The sequence below is a fragment of the Apium graveolens genome, chromosome 8 (assembly GCF_009905375.1).
Source record: "Apium graveolens cultivar Ventura chromosome 8, ASM990537v1, whole genome shotgun sequence".
NCBI lineage: Eukaryota > Viridiplantae > Streptophyta > Magnoliopsida > Apiales > Apiaceae > Apium > Apium graveolens.
In genome coordinates, this window is record NC_133654.1 from 543,467 (window position 1) to 562,219 (window position 18,753).

At 36.5% G+C, this 18,753-nt stretch overlaps 1 protein-coding gene across 1 annotated transcript; it reads left to right on the forward strand.

Annotated features, from left to right (window-relative positions):
* The first annotated feature begins 4,234 nt into the window (after positions 1 to 4,234).
* On the forward strand, positions 4,235 to 18,753 carry LOC141678028 (clathrin heavy chain 1-like). Its single transcript, XM_074484214.1, has 30 exons — positions 4,235 to 4,455; positions 5,215 to 5,419; positions 5,695 to 5,783; positions 5,858 to 5,936; positions 6,048 to 6,175; positions 6,528 to 6,626; positions 6,734 to 6,842; positions 7,069 to 7,148; positions 7,228 to 7,455; positions 7,530 to 7,595; positions 8,264 to 8,380; positions 10,743 to 10,940; positions 11,047 to 11,163; positions 11,304 to 11,363; positions 11,642 to 11,728; positions 11,882 to 11,965; positions 12,050 to 12,184; positions 12,273 to 12,335; positions 12,412 to 12,516; positions 12,722 to 12,834; positions 12,936 to 13,188; positions 13,284 to 13,420; positions 13,614 to 13,892; positions 13,983 to 14,985; positions 15,413 to 15,898; positions 16,003 to 16,173; positions 16,259 to 16,444; positions 16,736 to 16,858; positions 17,287 to 17,397; positions 18,203 to 18,753. The coding sequence occupies exons 1-30, from the start codon at positions 4,411 to 4,413 to the stop codon at positions 18,371 to 18,373; spliced, it is 5,127 nt and encodes a 1,708-aa protein (XP_074340315.1). The 5' UTR covers positions 4,235 to 4,410; the 3' UTR covers positions 18,374 to 18,753.

Consider the following 18,753-nt stretch of genomic DNA (forward strand, 5'->3'; position numbering starts at 1 on the left):
TATCAGTCATCTAAAAGATCAAAAGGGAAAATGGTGGAAACCAATTTCGCCAACAACTTAGATGATTCTCTTATAATATCAACCGGGGGAATAAGCGTTAATGGTCCTAATGAGACTAACGAAACTCCCATGTGGGAGGCTGAGGATTAGTTTTCATAAAATTATTAGTAACCGGAGGAATGAGCATTAATGGTCCGAATTACTATAGTTACTAGTGCGTACTGTGTGCTTTATTTTATCTATGTAATGTGTTATGTTCTTATCAAATAAATCATGTTTCTTAATTATATACAGAATGGATTCTGAAGATATATGCATTGCTGATTGTGGTACAACTCATACGATTCTACAAAATAAAAAATACTTTACCCATATAACCAAAACTGAAGCTCAAGTTGGAACGATTTCTGGCGTATCTAATATAATCGAAGGTTTTGGAAAAGCTAGTTTCGTCTTACCTAATGGTACACACATACATATTCCAAATGCATTATTTTCTAGTAAGTCCACTAGAAATCTTCTTAGTTTTAAGGATATCAGATTTAACAATTTTCACATCGAAACCACTTCTGAGGCTGGTAAAGAATATCTCCTTATTACTTCTGCTAATTCTAGCAACAAAAAAATCTTAGAAAAGTTTCAGTCACTTTCCTCAGGATTATATATGATGAAAATCAGAACCATTGAGTCACACAATGTCATTGCTTCCAAACTCATAGATCCAAAATCATTTACCCTTTGGCATGAAAGATTAGGTCATCCTGGAGTCTCTATGATGCGTCGTATTATAGAGAATTCTACCGGACATCCTCTTAGAGATCTTAAAGTTCTTTCTAAAAATGACCTTCCATGTTCGGCATGTTCTTTAGGAAAATTGATTACTCGGCCATCTCCTACTAAAGTTAAGCTTGAAAGTCCAAGTTTTCTAGAAAGGATACAGGGCGACATATGTGGACCGATCCACCCATCATCTGGTCCATTTAGGTACTTCATGGTACTAATAGATGCCTCAACTAGATGGTCTCATGTTTGTCTTCTCTCAACTCGTAATGATGCTTTTGCAAAATTACTTGCCCAGATAATCAAGTTGCGAGCTCAATTCCCAGACCATTGTATTAAGTCAATTCGTTTAGATAATGCCGGTGAGTTCACATCTGCAACCTTTGTTGACTATTGCATGTCTGTAGGAATTTCAGTTGAGCACCCAGTTCCTCATGTACATACACAAAATGGGTTAGCCGAGTCCTTTATCAAAAGACTTCAACTTATTGCAAGACCGTTGTTATTGAAAGCCAAATTACCTACATCTATTGGGGTCATGCAATACTTCATGCTGCTAATCTTATAAGGATTAGACCAACTGCCTATAATCAACATTCTCCACTACAGATGGTACTTGGTCAAATCCCTAATATTTCTCATTTCAAAATCTTCGGAAGTGCTGTATATGTACCGATTGCTCCACCACAGAGATCGAAGATGGGAGCTCAAAGAAGAATAGGTATCTATGTTGGTTTTGATTCAACATCTATAATTAGATATCTTGAACCACTAACTGGAGACTTATTTACTGCACGATACGCAGATTGTCATTTTGACGAATCTTTGTTTCCTCCCTTAGGGGGAGATAAACATGTGAATAAGATTAATCCTGACATAACATGGAATGCATCGGGGTTACATTTTCTAGATCCACGTACCGGTAAATGCGAACTTGAAGTTAAAAGAATCATACATATGCAAAATATCGCAAACCAAATGCCTGACGCATTTAACGATTCTAGAAATGTAATTAAATCTCATATACCTGCAGTAAATACTCCAGCTAGAGTAGATATACCAATTCAAAAATCAAGTACAAATGAATTGGTTACAGATTCAAAGCCACGCCTGAAGCGTGGTAGACCGGTCGGTGCGAAAGATGTTGCACCAAGAAAAAGAAAGACAAAGAAAATTGCCCCTGAAGTGGCACATGCTCCAGAAGAAGCAAATACCCCTGAAGTGGTATTATCTCCTGAAGAGATTCCCGTCCCTGAAGATTCGGGATTAAACAATCATGAAATTTCAATAAATTATGTGCATGATATGAAATTATGGGATCGAAGTAAAGCCATAATCGATGATGTATTTGTGTATTCAGCGGCATTGGATGTCGACATAAATTCTGATCCTGAACCACAAAGTGTGGATGAATGCCGTCAAAGAAAAGACTGGCTAAAATGGAAAGACGCAATTCAAACAGAATTAAATTCATTGCGCAAAAGAGAAGTATTTGGACCTTTTGTCCAAACACCAATCGGTGTGAACCCTGTTGGGAATAAATGGGTATTCATAAGAAAAAGAAATGAAAAGAATGAAATTGTGAGATATAAAGCCCGACTTGTAGCACAAGGGTTTTCTCAAAGGCCTGGCATTGATTATCATGAGACATACTCGCCAGTAATGGATGGAATTACTTTTCGTTTTATATTAGGTATGGCATCTAAAGAAAAATTAGAAACACGTCTTATGGACGTTGTTACTGCATACCTATATGGATCACTCGATAGTGATATTTTTATGAAAATCCCAGAAGGATTAAAAATGGATGAGTTCAAGAAACCTCGTCATATATACTCCATTAAACTTCAACGATCATTGTATGGATTGAAACAATCTAGTCGTATGTGGTATAACAGACTTAGTCGTTATTTATAAAAGAATGGGTATATTAGTAATCAAATTTGTCCATGTGTTTTTATCAAAAAATCACAATTTGGTTTTGTGATTATTGTTGTATATGTGGATGATTTAAACCTTGTAGGAATAGCTACAGAGGTTGATGAAGCTGTCATATATCTAAAGACAGAGTTTGAAATGAAAGATCTTGGGAAGACAAAATATTGTCTTGGTATACAAGTCGAGCACTTGTCATCAGGAATTTTCCTCCACCAATCTACATATACAGAAAATGTTTTGAGCAGATTTTACATGGATAAATCTCATCCGTTGACTACTCCAATGGTGGTTAGATCTTTAGAACCAGATAAAGATCCATTTCGACCACGAGAAGATGATGAAAAAGTTCTTGGTCCTGAAATCCCATATCTTGGAGCAATTGGTGCACTTATGTATCTTGCGAATAATACAAGGCCAGATATTGCCTTTGCTGTCAATTTATTGGCTAGATTAGCTCTGCTCCGATGGCCAGACATTGGAATGGGATCAAGCATATATTTCGTTATCTTCGTGGAACCGTTGATTTTGGGTTATTCTTTCCAGAAAACTCGACATCTCAGTTGATTGGATATGCAGACGCTGGATATCTGTCAGATCCTCATTTTGGAAAATCACAAACTGGATATGTATTCACATATTGCGGTACAACCATTTCATGGAAATCCACGAAGCAAACTACAGTGGCAACCTCAACAAATCACTCAGAACTAATTGCAATTCACGAAGCCAGTAGAGAATGTGTTTGGTTGCGATCTATTATCAAGAACATTCAAGAATCATGTGGATTGCCGGACATCACGAGAAGTCCTACTGTTATGTTTGAGGATAACACTGCATGCATTGATCAACTCAAAGAGGGATACATCAAAGGAGACAGGACGAAGCACATTTCACCAAAATTCTTCTATACTCATGAGCTTCTAAAGAATGGAGAAATTGATGTACAACAAATTCAATCATGTGACAACCTTGCAGATTTATTCACAAAATCATTACCAATTCAACCTTTGCAAAGCTGCGACATAACATTGGAATGCGTCGACTCAAGAATATGCTGCAACAAAATTCCAGTGATTGATGTTTTCTTCCAAGGGGAGATTGTACTCTTTTTCCTTCGTTAAAGTTTTTATCCCACTAGATTTTTCTTTGACAAGGTTTTAACGAGGCAATTGATGATCCACACTATCATGACAATCAAAGGAGAGTGTTGTAATATAGTGATTGCCATGCATGTGGTCGATGAATCAAATAGTAGGGCTATGATTTATAGGAGTAGAATTTGTGTATGCATTTAATGTTCTTGGCTTCTTGCAAATTCACATTGGCTATAAATAGCCACACTCGGTAATGAAGAAAGATGCACCCGAGCTTTCTTTCTATGCTCAACTTCTTACCTCCTTCTGTTAAATTTAGTAGCTCTCCGGTTGTTCTTTTATAGCTAGGATATTACAATAGCTTTTTTAAAATAAACAAATATACCATTTTACAATCTCTCCGCCAAACCTCACCTCTTTATTTTCACACATCTACTCACCCCCTCGTATACATACAAAAACACACCACCGAGTACCTAGCGCTCTCAAACAGATCTCTCTCCCCCCCCCTCAGAGAGAGTGCGCGAGACTTCGAACAGATCTCACAGCATTGCAGTCGCCAATCCAGTTCTGATCTCAACTACTCGCCGTCGCCGCCATGGCCACCGCAAACGCGCCGATCACCATGAAGGAAACCCTAACCGTGAGTCCCTCTCTACAATTTCACTCTCTTTCAGCGTTTCTTACTCAATTCATTACTCAATTGCATCATTTTATTGTTCATTGAACTCATTCTGCACATTCCATACTGTATTGTATATGTGTATATGTCGTAGTGTATGTATGCATATTTCGAGTTCTCGTAGTTGAAGCGTTTTTGTTACTTACTAGTGCTTGACTTAGAAGTGTTATTGACTTGTTGTATTGTTTATGAACTGATTGTACACATTTTTAGATATATATATATATATATATATGTGTGTGTGTGTGTATATGTGTGTTTTGTTGTAGTTGAAGTGTTTCTGTTACTTAATAGTACCCGACCTAACATTGCGATTTATCATTATTGTGTAATTGGTTTTGGATCTGTAATGTAGGTTAGTAGCCTGTATTTAGAGTTAAAAATAGTGATATGTGTTTATAGTGGCGACAAAGTGTTTTGGGGTTTTGACCTGTAGTTTAGTTGTTATAAGGGTATGTGCCATAATGTATTTATATATGTATATTTATGTTTTGTTGCAATTATTGTAGTTGACGTGTTTTTGTAAGGAGTACCTGAATGAGAAGTATGCTTAATTTTTTTTGTGTAATAATGTGATTGGTTTTGGATCTGTAATGTAGGTTCTTATTTTGGAGTTTAAGCAATTTTGTTTGTGAATTTGACTTTGAAATGATGGTTTGTTTGGGGGTTTTGAACTGTAATATTGTCGTGACTAGTTTTTCTGGGTTGGTTGTTTTGCAGCTTCCAAGTATAGGGATTAATCAGCAATTCATTACGTTTACAAATGTTACTATGGAATCAGAGAAGTATATATGTGTTCGTGAGACGTCTCCTCAAAACAGTGTTGTGATTGTTGATATGAGCATGCCAATGCAGCCTTTGAGGAGGCCTATTACTGCAGATTCGGCGCTCATGAATCCAGATTCTAGGATTCTTGCTCTTAAAGGTATATTGATTAACCAGATGTTTTATGATTGATTTCTTGTGTATACATGTAAATTTTGTGTGTATTGCGTGATTCTAAATTTATGTTATTTGCCTTAGATGTGGTTGGAAATGTTTTCTGTTATTTATTTGGCAAGGTCTTAAGGAGTAATGAGAATTGAGAAGTGATATGAACCAAGGATTTTGTTGGTTGACGTGTGATTAACCAGAGGAGCATATGTTATATGTTGATCCCATTATATTATAATCTAAATAATAGCTGCTATTTTTTTGTAGCTTCACTTCCTGGAACTAATCAGGACCACTTGCAAATATTTAATATTGAATTGAAAGCAAAAATAAAGTCATATCAAATGCCTGAGCAGGTGCGCTTCTTTCCTTTACAAATATCTCCTCTTTGCAGCTATAGCAGGTAGCTGATACTTGTTGCTTTTTCCAGGTTTCCTTTTGGAAGTGGATTACCCCAAAGTTGTTGGGTTTAGTAACTCAAGCATCAGTGTACCATTGGTCTATTGAAGGTAAGTTGCCTATTCTTTTGCCTGAAGCCTCAAGTCCATGAATACCAATTTAAGTTATTTCTACAAGCTCTTGATTTGATTTTATCTGTTCATATATTGATTTTATTGTAGGCGAATCTGAACCTGTCAAAATGTTTGATAGAACTGCTAACTTAGTAAACACTCAGATTATCAATTATAGATGTGATCCTTCAGAGAAGTGGTTGGTTTTGATTGGAATTGCTCCTGGCTCACCAGAGGTAGGCACTTTCTTCTGTTCGGTGGTGCTTGTTTACGTATAATGACTATATATGCACACAATTATCTGGCTGGAATCAGTGTACCTTTTTCATTAATTTTGTATTCGGGTTGGTGTAAACCGTGTTGCAAGTTTTAATGTTATATTAATGATATGCATCTTAAGTCAACAGTTACGATGATATCTGTAGTATTCTGGCATAATATTTATGTTCTGCATCTATATTTGTTGTCCTAGTTAATTGTGTTTGTTTGATCAAATTCCATAACATATTTTATACTGCATACATTGTATCTTATTTCACTAGTCTGTTGAAATTTGGTTTATGAACAACTATTTTTGTATGTTTATAGAAGCCCCAATTGGTCAAGGGAAACATGCAACTATTTTCTGTGGATCAACAGCGTAGTCAAGCTCTTGAAGCACATGCTGCATCATTTGCCTCATTTAAGGTGTGTTTGATTTGTGATCTGCATATAAATTGTTGCTATTATAAATGGTAAATTACCGTATACCACTCTTGAACAATTTTTTTACGATAGTTTCTGCATCATATTAGGTTTCGGGTAATGAGAATCCATCAATTCTTATATCTTTTGCAACAAAAAGTATTAACGCGGGGCAGGTGACATCGAAGTTACATGTCATTGAACTTGGTGCCCAGCCAGGTTTGTTTGCACATCACATATCTATTTATACTTTTATTTTTGTCTCCTTGATTCTGTTCCATCTGTTCATGTCAGTGCCATATGGGAGGAAATAACAAACAGCCCAGTTTTTTGTGAATCAGTTTTTTCTTTTTACATATTTTTCCTTATATAGCTACTTGGCTACTTGGCTACCGGATCATATTCATGTTCATTTGTCTTTTTTTCCTTCTATGTGTGTATGTAGGGAAAGTAGCTTTTACGAAGAAACAAGCAGATCTCTTCTTCCCTCCTGAATTTTCTGATGACTTTCCCGTGGCCATGCAGGTCTGTAGTATGGAATTGCCTCTTATAAAGTGTATTTTGGGCTCTTTGCTTACTTTACATTCGGTTTTTTATTTGGCAGATATCCCATAGATATAGCTTGATCTATGTGATCACCAAGCTTGGACTTCTCTTCGTTTATGATCTTGAAACAGCTACAGCTGTCTATAGAAACAGGATTAGTCCAGATCCAATTTTTTTAACGTCTGAAGCATCATCCGTTGGGGGCTTCTATGCCATCAACCGAAGAGGTCAAGTGCTGCTAGCCACTGTAAATGAATCAACTATCGTGCCTTTTGTTAGTGGTCAGGTAAGTTTCTGAGCTTCATTTTCATCAATTTGTGATAATTACTTGTCCCTGACCTATCTTGATTACCCTTGCAGTTGAACAATCTTGAGCTAGCTGTGAATCTTGCCAAAAGAGGGAACTTACCGGGTGCAGAGAACCTGGTAAAATAGTTCCAGTTTTATTCTGTAGTTCCTATATTTTGGAAAAAAGATGTCAATTTTTGAATGCCAAGTATTATCTTTAGTGGTAGGAAGTAGTTTTGGGTGATTCTTTAATGGGTTTAATGCATACTGAAGCTAAGCATGTTTTGGTCCCCCGTTGCTCTGTGTGTGGCTGGTTGGTACTGTTATTTCAATGCACACCTCAATCGTAGTTGATAAGATAATAAATAGTATTATATTTTAAAGTGAGCCTATAAAGGTACATCAGAGAAATGGAAGATTGAATTTGGCTTGGTAATTGCTTGTTCCGTCTCTATTTATTGCTAGTTGCCACGGATTAGCAATAGATAAGCCGATAATGTTAACATTAATAGTAAGTTATATAAGTCCGCTTTTGCAAAATTTATGTGAGCATTAAACATATTATTGTATGAAGACAGTCGTTGGATGTCACACTACTCTGAAACACCTCTATTTTGTGGTAACTTGTAGTCCTATCCCATTGTTTTTGACTTCCCCTTGAATTTTGTCAGCTTGTTCTTGCGCACATTGTTTGGCATGAGATACGGACTTTTAACTTTCATGTTGATTATAATACCCACATCATATAGAGTTGGTCATTACTTGTATGCATCCTGAAATAAGTTCCGTTGTTGTGTATGTCTCAGGTTGTTCAGCGTTTCCAAGAGTTGTTTGCTCAAACTAAATATAAAGAGGCTGCTGAACTTGCTGCTGAATCTCCTCAGGGCATCCTACGTACCTCTGACACAATTGCCAAATTTCAGGTATTATTTGTTTGTATTTTCATTAATCCAAGTGACTGAATTTTTCTCTGGCACTACTAGCAGCTTAGGAACATGTAATAAATTAACTCATGCTCCTTTGGTTCCTGATAATTACGTTAACTTGCTTTCCTTTTGGCTGATTGTACTATATCAAGCTCAAAATTATCAGTATATGATATATCTTACACAGTAAGCTACAGCGTGAATAAACAATACCTCACTAGTGTAGGTGTCAGTATTCGTAAAATTTTGATCTTCTATATTTGTAAAACTAAGACAGCATAACAAATTCTGTTATGTTATTGAAATAGGAATGTGAAGTATGGGTTGTATCAGTTTAGTAGTAATTTTCAAAATAATATCGTTTGCATATTTTCCGTAAACTACAGATATAGTTTAGCAGCATCCCTGGATGTTTTCCTTCAATTCCAATAAATGATTTCAAGGTGTTGATATCATCAATTATTTGATTACTTTAGGCTTTTGGATATGTTTTTCTTTTTCACTTTAATTCTTAAATCATTAATGGTGTCATGTCGACACTTGCAATTGCTTGCATGAATATCCTTAAAGTGTCTTGAGCGGAAGGGTACGCACCATGGCCTTGACACAGTGTAATAGCCACGATGATGGTGAATTTCTCCTTTTAATCTTCAATTAAAGAAACAAATACTATATTCCGTTTGAACACCAATTGAATTGTTCATTACAAAATCGGATAATATTAGGGTACTTTGATACAGAAGATGAATGTAATTAGCTGCATCATCTGGATAGCAGCGGTAATTTGGCAATAGAACAAAAATAAGTGTAGGTAATTTGGCATAACAAATTCTGTTATGTTATTGAAATAGGAATGTGAAGTATGGGTTGTATCAGTTTAGTAGTAATTTTCAAAATAATATCGTTTGCATATTTTCCGTAAACTACAGATATAGTTTAGCAGCATCCCTGGATGTTTTCCTTCAATTCCAATAAATGATTTCAAGGTGTTGATATCATCAATTATTTGATTACTTTAGGCTTTTGGATAGGTTTTTCTTTTTCACTTTAATTCTTAGATCATTAATGGTGTCATGTCGACACTTGCAATTGCTTGCATGAATATCCTTAAAGTGTCTTGAGCGGAAGGGTACACACCATGGCCTTGACACAGTGTAATAGCCACGATGATGGTGAATTTCTCCTTTTAATCTTCAATTAAAGAAACAAATACTATATTCCGTTTGAACACCAATTGAATTGTTCATTACAAAATCGGATAATATTAGGGTACTTTGATACAGAAGATGAATGTAATTAGCTGCATCATCTGGATAGCAGCGGTAATTTGGCAATAGAACAAAAATAAGTGTAGGTAATTTGGCATAACAAATTCTGTTATGTTATTGAAATAGGAATGTGAAGTATGGGTTGTATCAGTTTATTAGTAATTTTCAAAATAATATCGTTTGCATATTTTCCGTAAACTACAGATATAGTTTAGCAGCATCCCTGGATGTTTTCCTTCAATTCCAATAAATGATTTCAAGGTGTTGATATCATCAATTATTTGATTACTTTAGGCTTTTGGATAGGTTTTTCTTTTTCACTTTAATTCTTAGATCATTAATGGTGTCATGTCGACACTTGCAATTGCTTGCATGAATATCCTTAAAGTGTCTTGAGCGGAAGGGTACGCACCATGGCCTTGACACAGTGTAATAGCCACGATGATGGTGAATTTCTCCTTTTAATCTTCAATTAAAGAAACAAATACTATATTCCGTTTGAACACCAATTGAATTGTTCATTACAAAATCGGATAATATTAGGGTACTTTGATACAGAAGATGAATGTAATTAGCTGCATCATCTGGATAGCAGCTGTAATTTGGCAATAGAACAAAAATAAGTGTAGGCGGTTGTTTTATTAACAACTCTTATTTTTTTTTTAATTTCTTTGATCACTATTTCTGTTGTTTATTGCGAAGATGTGCTGTTGGTTGCATTGTGTTTGACATACTGCCAAACAACTAGGCCAACAGTTAACCCCATTTTTACACTTTTTCTTCTGTAAGAGTTTATGGTGCCATTGGCTTTTCAGTTAAAGCACCAATGTATGTATTTTTTGGACGTCACTTTGCAGCTTAGTGAGAAGCCACACATGCTCTATATTGGCCAGTTTGCAGACTACAATACTGGCCATATCTTAATTATTCCTTTGTACTAATTAATTTTCTTAATTATTCCTAAAAATGCATTTTCATTGAAAAGAAAAAATTGCCTAGATGATAATTAGTACATTGTAATTAGTACGTTGCAACTTCTTGAATGGAAGAGATGCAGGTCAACATCCAACTGTTTCTTGTGTGTTCTGCAGACTGTTCCTGTTCAAGCTGGACAAACTCCGCCCTTGTTGCAGTACTTTGGAACTCTTTTAACTAGGGGAAAGCTCAATGCTTTTGAGTCATTAGAATTATCCAGACTGGTTGTGAACCAGAACAAGAAGAATCTTTTGGAGAATTGGTTGGCTGAAGACAAGCTGGAATGCACCGAGGAACTTGGAGACCTTGTGAAGGTGAGGCTTGATGCCTAAAACATTATGAATATTTATAAATCTATATATGCTAGTCATGGTATTAGCTTAGCATATTACATTTGACAAATTTTATGTTTTCTCTTAGACTGTGGACAATGATCTCGCTTTAAAAATCTATATTAAAGCCAGAGCAACTCCGAAGGTAGTAGCAGCTTTTGCTGAACGACGGGAGTTTGACAAAATTTTAATATACTCAAAGCAGGTTTGTGACCTTTAATGTAGTGGACTGTGGCACTAAGTAATATAGTGCCGATCTACTTATTGTATATATATGCTTTTTAAAGAGAAAAGTTCATTTCCCCGAGATTCTAATTATCCGAAACCAACTCTTTTCTTCCCCAGGTCGGATATACCCCTGATTATCTGTTTCTTCTGCAAACAATTCTTCGGTCGGATCCTCAGGTAGGCTGTAGGAAAATAATGTTTATGAAGCTGAAGCATGTGCAAAACGTTCTCAGATAATTGTACATTGTTGTTTTATCGTCATCCTCAACTCAAGTATATTAAATCAGTACTCTGATATATTATATATTTTTTTAATATATATATCCTCAACCATATTTCCTTTAATTTTGGGAAAGTTTATGTTATAAATTTAGCTTGCTTAATATAATTTAATTGTAGTATGCTCCCCGGGAGACTTTGAATATATTCTTTCGCTGCAATTCACTTCGTTGTAGGGAGCTGTTAATTTTGCGCTCATGATGTCTCAAATGGAGGGAGGCTGTCCAGTTGATTACAACACCATAACTGACCTTTTTCTCCAGGTTCCTACAATTAGTGTCTTTCTCCTTGATAAACATACGTTTGATGTTTCTATATTTAAAAAAAGAGACGTCTCCCTTGAAACATGGAATATGCAAGATCAGTATTTCACAAATCATTAATTCTCTTGCCCCTTTATGTTCTATTTCTTTCAGAGGAACTTAATAAGAGAAGCCACAGCTTTTCTGTTGGACGTCCTGAAGCCCAACTTGCCGGAACATGCTTTCCTGCAAACTAAGGTTGTGCTTTTATAATTGATTGATACTAACGAATTTGTGAAGTGAGATCCTAATAAACATCATGGATTTTTTTAATGTATACAGGTTTTGGAAATTAATCTTGTAACGTTCCCGAATGTTGCGGATGCTATTCTAGCGAATGGCATGTTTAGTCATTATGACCGTCCGCGCATTGCTCAACTTTGTGAAAAAGCTGGTCTTTATGTTCGAGCTCTTCAGGTATTCTCCCAGTTCCAACTTTTAGTGAATTTTAGAGGAATTCTATTTTAGAAATTGATGCTCAATCTAACATGTTGCCTACTTGCAGCACTATGCTGAGTTGCCTGACATCAAACGCGTCATTGTGAATACTCATGCAATCGAGCCACAGGTCCTCTTTTCTTACCATGTGCTTTAACTAAAAGCATTGTGTATTCCGTGTCTAAATATTCATTTTCCCATTTCAGTCTCTAGTGGAATTCTTTGGAACTCTATCTAAGGAATGGGCTTTGGAGTGCATGAAGGACCTGTTACTTGTTAACCTGAGAGGCAACCTTCAAATTATTGTCCAGGTATCAGATTCTGACATGCTGTCATTTGATATGGTTAAAAATAGGCATATTTTATTTTGGTGTTCTAATCCTTAGATTTTATGCCAGACTCGATATTAAGTAGGAAACCATGCCTTTGAGTCGTCAGTTTCCCTTTAATTTTAGTAACCAAAACTATTATTTTTGCTAAGTTAATAACCAAAACTAGTCATATGCTTAATTGCAGGTCGCCAAAGAATATTCTGAGCAGTTGGGGGTCGATTCATGCATAAAAATATTTGAGCAGTTTAAGTCTTATGAAGGATTATACTTCTTCCTGGGATCATACTTAAGTTCCAGGTACAAGTCTCCCATATATATATGTATATGTATATATGTATTCTCCTGTATAAGATTCTGCCTTCTGAAGTTTGGTACTCATCATTATTTTATGCTTGCAGCGAGGATCCTGACATTCACTTCAAGTATATAGAGGCAGCTGCCAAGACTGGACAGATCAAGGAGGTGGAGCGTGTGACAAGGGAATCAAATTTTTATGATGCTGAAAAGACCAAGAACTTTTTAATGGAAGCCAAGCTTCCAGACGCACGACCACTAATTAATGTGTGTGACCGCTTTGGTTTTGTTCCAGATCTTACCCACTACCTGTATACCAGCAACATGCTTAGATATATTGAGGGCTATGTGCAAAAGGTATGACGTAGTTGTGACTTGTGAGCCTCACAGTTTTCCTAGAATTACTTGTTGATATGATGTTTGGACTAATTCGTAATCAATTCTGTTATTAGGTCAACCCTGGTAATGCTCCATTAGTTGTCGGGCAGCTGCTAGATGATGAATGTCCTGAAGATTTTATCAAGGGGCTTATCCTATCTGTACGTTCCCTACTTCCTGTTGAGCCCCTGGTGGAGGAGTGTGAGAAAAGGTATTAATTTTTAGTAAAATCAGGATTATGGTCTGGGTTTTCATTTTATGGGGTGAAAGTTTCCACGCCCCCATCTCCCAACAGCCCAATTTTACTCTCCTAAGATTTGATTGCTTTTTTCGTATCTAGAGGGCAGTCTTTGTGGTTTTTTTGTACATCTACTCGTATCCTCACATGTTAGTTGTGCTTCCAGGAATCGGCTGCGGTTACTTACCCAGTTTTTGGAGCATCTTGTGAGTGAAGGGAGTCAAGATGTACATGTGCACAATGCTTTGGGAAAGATAATAATTGATAGCAACAACAATCCTGAGCACTTCCTGACTACCAATCCGTATTACGATTCACGTGTTGTTGGTAAATATTGTGAGAAGCGTGATCCCACACTTGCTGTGGTTGCGTACCGTAGAGGGCAATGTGATGATGAACTGGTTAATTGTACAAACAAGAACTCTTTATTCAAGCTTCAGGCCAGGTTTGCAACATTAGTTATTTAGTTTTTGTTACGTCATTATAATAATTAATTATAGAGGTACAAACTTAAACACTTGTGGTCTTGTTTTAGGTATGTGGTTGAAAGGATGGATGGTGATCTCTGGGATAAAGTTCTTAATCCTGAAAATGAATATAGGCGACAACTTATTGATCAAGTTGTTTCTACTGCCTTGCCTGAAAGCAAGAGCCCTGAGCAAGTTTCTGCAGCTGTTAAAGCTTTCATGACTGCTGATCTCCCTCATGAACTAATTGAGCTTCTCGAGAAGATTGTGCTCCAAAACTCTGCATTCAGTGGGAACTTTAATCTGCAAAACTTGCTTATCTTAACGGCAATCAAGGCTGATACATCTAGAGTAATGGATTACATTAATAGACTAGATAACTTTGATGGACCTGCAGTTGGTGAGGTGGCTGTGGAAGCCCAATTGTATGAAGAGGCTTTTGCGATATTCAAAAAGTTCAACCTTAATGTCCAGGCTGTTAATGTTTTACTGGATAATATCCAAGAAATTGCTCGCGCAGTGGAGTTTGCATTCCGTGTTGAAGAAGATGCTGTTTGGAGCCAGGTGGCTAAAGCTCAACTTAGAGAGGGATTGGTAAGCGATGCCATTGAATCATTCATTCGTGCTGATGATGCAACTCAGTTCCTGGATGTTATACATGCTGCTGAGGGTGGGGATGTATATCATGACTTGGTTAGATACCTTCTAATGGTTAGGCAGAAGACAAAGGAGCCTAAGGTAGACAGTGAACTCATTTACGCGTATGCGAAAATTGATAGGCTTAGTGATATTGAAGAATTTATTCTTATGCCCAATGTTGCTAATCTGCATAATGTCGGTGACCGCTTATATGATGAAGCTTTATATGAGGCAGCAAAGATCATTTATGCTTTCATTTCTAATTGGGCGAAATTAGCTGTCACCCTTGTTAAGCTAAAACAATATCAAGGTGCTGTTGATGCTGCTAGAAAAGCAAATAGCGCCAAGACATGGAAGGAGGTTTGTTTTGCCTGTGTTGATGCTGAGGAGTTCCGCCTGGCACAGATTTGTGGACTCAACATTATTGTACAGGTAACTTTATTAGTTGATGTTAATTCCTATTAGAAAGTAGAAGCCGTGAATTTACCATCTATCTCAATTCCTTAGTTTGGGAAATGAAATCGCAGAAGAAATTGTTGAATTCCATATATTGTTAAATCTCTCACTTTATCGAAATTGTTCTGGGGCAAACTTCCTTGGACTGGCAATTTACTGTTTTTTGTTGATTTATTGTTTATAACTTAGTATAGAATGCTGAATAGCAAAGGTATATTGGTTTTGTTTGGATTTGCTATGATTGTCGGATGTCAAGTTTTTTTGGTTCACCTCTGTAATTAGGCCCTGCTAAAGCCCATTTCCATTATTGGTGGCAGTAAAAAGTTCACGTGTACAAAGATTAATTATTCCTTCAAATTTTCAGCTATGATACATTGTCTGATTTGTTTCATGCTATTGGTAGGTGGATGACCTGGAAGAAGTCAGTGAATATTATCAGAACAGAGGATGCTTTGATGAGTTAATTTCTCTTATGGAGAGTGGTTTAGGTTTGGAAAGGGCACATATGGGAATCTTTACAGAGTTGGGTGTGCTGTATGCTAGATATCGTTATGAGAAGCTCATGGAACATATCAAACTCTTTTCGACCCGTTTGAACATCCCCAAGCTAATTCGTGCATGTGATGAACAACAGCACTGGAAGGAACTAGTCTATCTGTACATTCAATATGATGAGTTTGACAATGCTGCTACAACTGTCATGAATCATTCCCCAGATGCTTGGGATCACATGCAATTCAAAGATATTGCTGTCAAAGTGGCCAATGTGGAGCTTTATTACAAGGCCGTGCACTTTTACTTGCAAGAGCATCCTGATCTTATTAACGATGTTCTCAATGTTCTTGCACTTAGAGTGGACCATACTCGTGTGGTAGACATAATGAGGAAGGTACACACTTAATTTTCTCTTAATTATGCCCCCCAAAAAAAACAAAAAAGAAAAAGAAATATGCGTCCCTCCTCTTAGTAATATATTTCATTTATGGGCTTCAGGCTGGTTACCTGCATCTTGTGAAGCCGTACATGGTTGCAGTTCAGAGCAATGATGTATCCGCAGTGAACGACGCTCTACATGAGATCTATGTTGAGGAGGAAGATTACGATAGGTTGCGTGAATCAATTGATTTACATGATAACTTTGACCAGATTGGCCTTGCACAGAAGGTGAGGTTTTATGAGTTTCATCCTTGTTTAGTTTTCTTCTATTACAGCCTAATGTATGGAAATCTGTGATTATATTTGCGTGCAGATTGAGAAACACGAGCTTCTTGAAATGAGACGTGTAGCTGCTTATATTTACAAAAAGGCTGGGAGATGGAAGCAATCAATTGCACTGTCTAAAAATGATAATCTTTACAAGGATGCCATGGAGACTGCTTCACAATCTGGTGATCGTGAGCTTGCCGAGGATTTGCTTGTTTATTTCATTGAGCAGGTGATTATAAAGAAATGAAATTGTATATGTTTTCACTTGAAACCTCTAGAGGCTCAGATCTCACACTGGATCCTTTTGTCATTCACATTGTTATTTCATAATTCGAAAACCCAATATAAATATGTTCGAAGATGCGAGTTACCGGTTGAAGCCTTGAACATGCTGCATGTTTTTAGTAGAAAAAGATTAGAACATATTATACTTGAAGAGGGCAGACAATTTGAAGATACTGTCATGATTATAAGTGATACTTGTCCATGGTTAATTAGTCATTTTTTTTTGCTTTTACAGGGAAAGAAGGAATGCTTTGCTTCGTGCCTTTTCGTCTGTTATGATTTGATTCGAGCAGATGTTGCTCTTGAGCTGGCATGGATGAACAATATGATCGACTTTGCCTTTCCATATCTGTTGCAGGTGCTTAACTTTCTTGATGTCCCTGTTATTGATGATTGTGTTGATGGTTAAATAGAAGAAACTTATGGGAAATAGTGTTCAGTAATAGCCTTGTAAAACTTAAAAGAGTATCTGTTAATATTTCATAATAGATTAACTTTTGATATGTTTGGTTTCTTAGTTTTTCCTTCTTACTCCCTTTTCCATTTGCCTAACCTGAGTGTTGGATGCTGACATCTTGACCCTAAATAATATATGGGCTAAGTTGACATTGTGGGGTTAACCTAGTTGTAACTAATAGCTTGGTGGTGGTCACGGCACTGTTTAATAATATCAAACTTAAAACGCTGGCTTTCTAGGATGAAGCTTAACCTGGTGGCCTGTTGATCTAACATTTATCTCAATTCTTAGTTTTTGATGGGCAATCTGACTCTGTTCCTCAAATGCAGTTCATTCGTGAGTATACAAGCAAAGTTGATGAGCTGATCAAGGACAAGATAGAAGCAGCAAAGGAGATGAAAGCTAAAGAGAATGAAGATAATGATGTAATTAAACAACAGGTAATTTTCATTTTTGTAAATAGAAAGCAAGTCCAATGCAATGCTATAAGTGGTGCCATTTCTATAATTTGAAACCAAATATCAAAAATTTCAACTCCAAAGGGGTTCTATACTGGATGCAAATATGCATTGCATCCTTGGTTCTAAATTTGAAACCAAGGATGCATTTATGCATCTAGCCATGTCATCAAACTACTACAAATGAGATGCATGTTGTTGTGCTTTAAATGAAACTTAAGGGAAAGTGACAAAATTTAGGTAAATTAGGAAATATCTGGTGTCAAAATGCATCCAGCATTGGAGTTGTAGTTTTATTTTAGAACCAAAAAGTTTTATTTTAGCACCAAAAAATACTTTTTGGTGTCAAATTATAGCAATAGCTATAGCTATTTTGCATGTTGCATTGGACTTGTGCTTAGCAATTTTTTTCTAAAATTTTGGCCAAAAAGGAAAAAAAAGAGCTCTTGATTCATCAAGGCGCTGAATTATTCTTGAGAAATGCTAGAGCTCCCAATTCCCAAAACATTTTCCAAAAAGGTTATCAAATGACTATGTGTCAATCAGCTACTGGTTATTTTTTCATAAATATAATGACCTCGTGTGTAATTCGGGAACATTTTTGGGATCTATATAAGGACCCCTAGCACTCCTCCTTAACTTTTTACCTGTATTACTCTGTATTTGAAACATGGAACTTCTGATTTTACGTGAATTGTGTGCAAGTTAGATTTATTTGAATTGCCAGTTCTGCTCATAATTCAAAATTTGAAGCTTGTTATATGATTTTTAATTGTTTTTGCTGCAGAACATGTATGCTCAGCTGTTGCCTCTTGCTTTACCTGCACCACCGGGTATGGGAGGAGCTGGGTTGAGTGGGCATGGTATGGGAGGCTACGGTCCCCCACAACCACCACCTATGGGTGGAATGGGGATGCCTGCAATGCCCCCCTTCGGCATGCCACCAATGAGCTACTGATTTTTAGTCATATAAGATGGTGAAAATGTGCACAGATTAGATGTTTATTGACAAAGCGGTAAACTAAATGTTCTGTTCATTTTGGTGCTTAGTAGAGGTGTTCACCTAAAGATATAATACTTTCTCCATGCAGATATTATATAATAGGCTAAAGGGAAGGTGTCCTGAAATAATGTCATTCTAGTTTTGGATGCCATGATGTCCATATACGTAGAACTGTAGAAGTATAACTTGAGTAGCAGAGGCAGATTTTGGTAGCTTATAGGCTTAACTTCATGATAATCTTGTATTGTATCAAAAGGACCAGGCCTATACAATATGCAGAATTGTACTGATTTCAAGTATTTTTAAGATGATTAGTGTAGTGACTTGTTACAGGA